Source organism: Plectropomus leopardus, chromosome 3 (genome assembly GCF_026936395.1).
Source record: "Plectropomus leopardus strain MGB_pleo_1.0 chromosome 3, ASM2693639v1, whole genome shotgun sequence".
Taxonomy (NCBI): domain Eukaryota; kingdom Metazoa; phylum Chordata; class Actinopteri; order Perciformes; family Serranidae; genus Plectropomus; species Plectropomus leopardus.
Genome location: NC_142178.1, coordinates 5,226,214 through 5,233,134, shown reverse-complemented (window position 1 = coordinate 5,233,134; position 6,921 = coordinate 5,226,214). Strand labels below are relative to the sequence as shown.

Here is a 6,921-nt window from a genome sequence, read left to right as displayed (position 1 = left end):
TGACAAAATTAACTCAACTTGTTTAGTGAAATTCAGTCACCTTGAAATTTTAACGCAGCCTGGACACTTTTTAAGTTAAAAAGTTTAAGTTGAAAATAAGAAGTAGCTGAAGCCTTAATGCACACACAGACACAAAAGCCAAGTGTTCGGTTTTATGATGCTGTTTATTCTCACAATTGATTACATTGATAAAGTGTACAAACCAGTGAGCAGCAAACGGAAGCCAACACATCCATTGGTGGCAAATGTGTGTTTGTTGTTGTTTATGTGTGTGAGCTTGACAGAGATGCTGGGAGTCCACCGCTGTCACCATCATCATCACCATCATTTTCCTCATCAATGCGGTTTAACCCTTGAGGCCAGCCATGGGCCCCCAGCTCTCAGTGCACTGTACAAGGTGAAGATATATTCCTTTACGGGCCTTTTTTCTGCAAAGCGGAGCTTGTTGTAGCATTGTGAGTTAACCAGGGACTGAGACAATGACACCGAGTCAAGAGACTTTACTTGCCCCAACTAATAAAATCAGTATATACCTTTATAAAATAGAATAAATAAAATAAAAAATATTTCTGTTCAGTACATACAGTCCTTCCTCCAACCGTCCAGGGCATGCAAGGCTTTTCACCACTTTCCATTTCTCTGGATCAAAAGAATGCATAGATAATTGCTCAGTTTAAATTCAGTATCAACGGAATTGACAACTGCGAAAATTTTCCAATCACCTCTCCGCGTTTCATTATTTGCTCTCCTATTTTTCTTATCTACAACATTGTATATCAGTATTTTACACTTTGGCCATTTGGTGAGTTCTCAAAAAAAGAAGGCATTTCATTACAAGAAAAGAATAGAAAACTACAGACATTCAAAGAACAAAAACAATAGCTTATAACAATGATTAATGCCAAATGTTACATTAAAATGGCTATTATATACACGCACAATTTGTCATCTCATTCACATTTCAACATCCTCGTGACAAAAGAAGGTGATGTGGCTGAAGTTTCTCATCAGAATCTCGATTAAAAAAACACTGCTGGCTCCTTTACCTGTGTGTTGGCTGTGCAGTTCAAAAGCTCGACGCAAGACATGGAGACACCGAGACGCAACTACGGACGCAACAATGAGACCGTTAGCTAAGCCCCGCTGTGTCTGCTGTTGCTACGCCTGTACCCTCTCACACATATGCAGTTTACATTCAAATAAAAATAATTACCACTCAATTAAAAATAATGGTTCTTCGTTTTAACAGAAGTAAAGGAGCTTCTCATTTCAACCATTGACATCGATTTTGGTTGCTGTAATAACAACAGGCAAATTTTGTCAGCTTGCTAGCTAGCTAATTAAGCTAACCATAACTTAATTCAGTTAAAAACACTTTCTAATCTCAGCCTGTCATTTTAAAAAATATGTTCTTGTAAAAGGGCTCTTACAATAAACACTTGATGGATGCATACAATATCATGTTAAAAGAGTCGGGCTAAAGCTACATGTTGCTACATTTTGGACACTGGAAGACTATCTATGCTTTAGGAAACAGCTGATATGGATCCTAACAAAAAAACACAACATGTTGCGGTCATAGACTGGATAAAATAATGGACATAGCCACTATTAGTTTGTGGAAGCCATGGATGTATAAAGAGAACAGGATGCAGTGCTGAACACGGGGGCTTGTTCATTCCTATTAGAGTTAGGTAGTGGTGCATGAAGCCAAAATGGTTCAACTGCCACGTTTAAAATATCCTGGATGATCCAGGGATGAATGGTACTAATGTCGCTCATAGACTGTATACAAAGATGGCTTTTCAATCTGGATCGCCCCCTGGTGTCTGTCTGCAGTACAGGTCATAAAGCCCGCCCCTCCATGTTAGTGAATGGTCATAGGCCAAACTAAAAACTCAAACGCCCAATACATTTTTCCCAAAGATGGTTTCTGTCACTGAAGGTAGTTTTCATCACCCTGATGTTTGTTCAAGTGATCATTTTTATGATAAGTTCAGTTTCAATGAGTTATTAAATTATATTTAAAAAAAGGTGATTTTCTGCCATGATTGACAGCTGTGACAGTCAATGCATGTGCTCTAATTCAATGGAGCTGCTCGTGATTGGTCAGACAGGTGTTTTGTCAAGAACTTTCTCCAGCGCGAATATTGCTACTGCACAGACTCTGGCTCCAAATGACGTCACCAGCGCAAGATGGCGGTGGCCTTATCCTGGACATTTTAGCTTCAGAGCCTCAAGTTTGGCATTTTGGCTGTCGCTACCTTGATTCTTAGGAGCCAAAAGTGACCATATTTGGAAACCCCTCATGAATGATGCATAACTTTAAGCCTTAATAACACTTAAATAAGTGAGTTATAAACAGATTCACCTTCACACAGTTGTCATGGACGGGAAAATTAGCTATTTTGTTGTAGCAGGCTGTAAACATGTTTATTTCTGCTGTGAAGTCAGGCATTTTAACATGGGGGTCTATGGGGACTGACTTACTTTTGGAGTCAGCCTCAAGTGGCTATTAGAGGAACCGCAGTTTTTGGCACTTGCACACTGACTTGACTATTCAGCTCCTGAGGTTTGCTTCTCGGTTGCAGACAAGCACCTCCTCAGCAGTTGATGGTTCATTTAGAAGACATGAAAATAAGGAAACTGTGTTTTTGTATTGCAATGTAGACCGTTTTTTTTAAACAAAACTTGTGAACCCCCAAAATATATCTACAGTAAGCTAGTTATCCTGACATGCTAATTACTGCAGCTCAGATTATGGCAGAAAAACAAGTAATCAAGTCCATTCACTCTCACCGATGTTAGTTTTGGAAAGGTGGTATATATATATATATATATATATACATATATATATATAAAAACCCACTCCAAGTTGTTTACATACTGACTATTAGTCTTCACACCACCTCCACAACATGTGGCTGACCAAAATGTGATCAGACAGTCGATGTCTGGTCAGTTACAGAGGTCCTAATCTGCAGCCTTACATCTAAGAGAATTGCCCCGGGGTAGAATATGTTTATAATTTTAGTTGCAGTAAACGTCTAGGCTATTACCATATATCCAAGCTGCTCAGATGTGTGAAGATCGGGAGCCAGCAGTGTTGAACTGAGATTGTGAGAAAAACGACAGAAAACAAGTATTGCCGTGGCACTGATGAAAACAGTTGTACAGTAACAGAGTAGGCGATGAGAAAGAGAGAGGGCGCATTCAAGTGAACAGAACCCTGGAGACAGAGAAGATAGCAGCCCAGGAAAGTCCTGTTAGATTGAGTCAACATGTCTCTCTGTTGGGGGCTGGAGATGAAACCCGTCTGTCTCCTCCTCACAGGGTCAGATCTCAGCTGCCTCCACACCCACCAACAAAAACACATTCCTCCAGCTCTCTTCTTTGTACAATTCCTCCGGCCTTTCTTGTGTTGCTAAGCCTCCTTTTATTAGTGAACACGAAGTCTCCGAGGACTCATACTGAGGTGGGATTTAAAGGAGAATCCGTCAAATTTCCTCCAGCATGTGTATCAAAGAGCGGCAGCAGCATGCTGATGTCTGGTGCTGTTTACCAGAGAGCGGGGGGAGCAGAGGAGGGAGGGCTCTGTCCGTCCCGGCAGCTCCTCCTCCTCCTCCTTTATGGCTATCTGTCGTTTTCCGAGGGATAACGGAAGAATAAAAACAAGTAAACAGGAAGTATATGAGGGATGTTTTCGGGTGAAAGGTCACCGCTCGTTCAGACCCTCCAGGCTGATTCTTGCAGAAACAGAAATAAGAAGACGGGAAACACAATGTGGCTTCGGATTTCTCACCCCTTCTGTAAGCAGCAGCAGTGGATTGATTTTGTCTAGACTTCGATATAAAAAGTTCATGCAGGTAACAGGTTAGAGAGCGTAGACTGACGGCCAAATCTCCCCAGTCTGTAGCAGCTTCCTTCTTTCGTTCTGACCTGACAATCAGACACAATGGCTTTCATGATTCCTTCCATTTCACTCAGTCTACAGAGGACACTGAGGGACAGAGGGGGGGAAAGCCACTACAGACTAACAGTTGTATGACAGGAGGGGGTTTAGCCAGGAGTGCAAGGTCATGCTGGCAGCACAGGCACAGACACAAATACATTTAGAGCATGGAAAGATGAGCAGTTTGGGCAGCAATGAGCTCGCTCATCACGCGTGCCGCGCTGGAAGGAGCACTTCCTACTTCTTCAGTTTTTGCTCTTGTCTCCTCGCTACTTCTCTGTGCCGAGGGGGATGAGAGTTACTTCTATGTACACGATCACCTGTGAGGTGTCTCTCTGTGGTTGTTCCTTCCTGATGTCGAGTCTTTATTCAGCTCAGTTTTCTTGAGGATTTCTGCTCCGGAGCCGACAAACTCTGGAGGTGAAATTTTTAGTCCAGAAGGAATTGTGACGGGGTTTTGGCAGCGATGCGACGAGTTACCTGGTGACTGTGGGGGTGTGGGGTGTGGGGGTGTGGGGTGTGGGGTGGCAGGGAGTCGCTTGACTGTGGTTACTGCGGCAACTCGGTGACGGGTCTTTTTTGTTTGAGGGTGTCGATGAGAGAAAGGACGCCGCGCTTCACGCTGGTTGAGACCCGGCGGGACACAGAGTCGCCAGGAGGCGACGAGCCGCAGGCCTTCTGGGAGGGAGGTCGAGCCACCAAACACTTCTGATAGCGCAGCTGAAAGAGAGAGAGAGATTTTGTTGTAAATAATGCAAAGTTACAGCAGCTGAGTATACGACTGTGGAGGTGTCCGAGAGAGAGAGAGAGAGAGAGAGACTGGTGCAGGCTGCTAACTGTGATCAATAGTAATGACTGATGATTCTTGTCACCATGAATCAGTTTTAGTGTGTGTGTGTCCATATATCCAAAGTTCTGATGTGTGATCAATAGCCCAGCCAGCAGTCGACTAATCTTGTGACTCACCCGCCGCAGAGAGGGCAGAGGAAAATGAGTGATCTCCACTAATGGGCTGCGTTATGGCAGAAACACCACAGAGGGCATCGGGGTTGTAATTATGGACATTATAATGATAAAATAATGACTTTATAAAGGTATTATGGGTTTGTTACGGTGGTTATTAATTCAATGTACATTTTTCCGCCTTAAAACTTTTGCTAGCACAATCTCAAACAACTTCCAACAGGAAATCTATACTAGATAAAACCACAAGGACATGTTTTCTCTGAGACGACTGATGCTTTAGGGGGCTTCTCTTGATTTCAATACATGTTTTACACCAGCAGTGTTTTGACAGAGGGCTCCATTACAGCCTGAATAGAGTGTATGGGTTGGACAGTAAAACAACCATCTGTCAAGACTGAAAAAAGCCAGCTCAAAGTGAACTACAGGCAAGGACATTCATTCTCACAAAGACAGGCTCTAAACGTCTGTGTCCTGTTGTACTTTGAAGTCCCCCTAAAACTGTGTTTTTCTTCTGTTTATGTCCCCCACAATGTCTGACCTTGACTATACTGTATCTGAGCAAAGAAGAGTTCTCACATTCCTCTACTGAAGGGGTGATGCTTGTGCACCTTCCGAAAATCTGAGAAACAAACGTACACTGGAAGAGCTAGATCAGCGAGGGAACAGACTTCAACACAACGAAACCTGAACCCTCCGAACAGAGCAGACGTTAGCGTTAGCATAGTGAAAGATTGTGCAGTTTTTGGATGTAAACCAGACCCTGGAGCTTTCTTTAACTACCAAAAATTCCCATCGTGGCAGATATAACTGCATGATTCATAACAGGGCTCAACAATAATTATTGCCTGATCACCTTGGGGAAGTAAAATGCCACGTCCAGCTAGTAAATCTAGCAACTTCCTTGCCCAATCAAGCAAAACAATGTGTTATTGTTTTATTCAATGAAACATGTTTTTTTCCAGAGCTGATGATGGAGGTTTCTTGCTTCTTTTTCATTTCTGTTGAGATTTACATATGCATAGTACCAATAAGACACTCATAAGAAAATGGTAACAAAGTTTATGAGCTGAGGCGCAAACGAGCATTTAAACTACCCTGGAAGCAGGACTTTAGAGGATGTGGGTGAAACTTCGACTGTGTATTGCACAGACTGATGTAAGTTTGAGAGCAAGGCGAATAAAACAGGGTTTTTTTTCAAAGACACGACAAGTTTCTGAAAAACAAGCCAGAGTACAGCAACAAGAGCTGGAAGCATCTTGCTCGCACGGCAGCTGAGAGGGCTGCCGGCATTCACACCCCTTTCCTTTGTCTTTTTGTTATTGTTAACCCTTTAACACCTGGATCGACATCAATTTTCTTGTGCTAAATTCAGACGGCTTTCATGAGCATTTAACCCCCTGAAATCTGATAACGATGATCGGATTTCTTTTGAAAACACTGGAAAAGTGTCCAGCAAGAAGCTTGGCAAGAAATTAGTAAAAAGTGACCCACAAAAATGGACTGAAAATTAGCTAGGGGAGATTATTTGATATTATCCAAAAACAAAGAAAGATGCCCAGAAAACTATATATATATATATATATATATATATATATATATATATATATATACCTTGTTATATATATACGCCCCCCGTTTTTTGACAGAACGAAAGCCAGTTTGCTTAGTTTTCAAAGGGTAACCACTAATAAATAACACAATTTGTATTAGAGCACGTAAAAATCGACTTCAGGCAGGCAGAATTCTGAATCTCTTGCCTGACCATGCACGTGAAATAAAACACTGAACCCTATACAAGCACCAACTCTGTGTCTGCCACTTCCAGCTAAGCTACAGGCTAAAAAGCTATGCAAACAGCATAAAAAAAGATGCGTACTACACTAACCATTCTGATATGTCTGCTTGGGGCTGATTTTTGGTGCACAACAGATTCCTAATCTGAATCTGACAGGGGCTCAAGCTTGTGTGGCTGAATCTCTCTGCTGTTTGCTTTAACAGTAATG

The 6,921-nt window shown here is 42.2% G+C and overlaps 1 protein-coding gene across 5 annotated transcripts in view; it reads right to left on the bottom strand.

Moving 5' to 3' along the window:
• Positions 1-145: 145 nt before the first annotated feature.
• Positions 146-6,921, bottom strand: part of apbb2b (amyloid beta precursor protein binding family B member 2b) — a 78,973-nt gene continuing 72,197 nt past the window's right edge. For all 5 annotated transcript variants that reach the window (XM_042484920.2, XM_088075410.1, XM_088075411.1 and 2 more), the window contains one exon: positions 146-4,672. In XM_042484920.2, the coding sequence (XP_042340854.2) occupies positions 4,502-4,672 (171 nt within the window). In that variant the 3' untranslated portion in view covers positions 146-4,501. The remainder of the gene's footprint in view (positions 4,673-6,921) is intronic.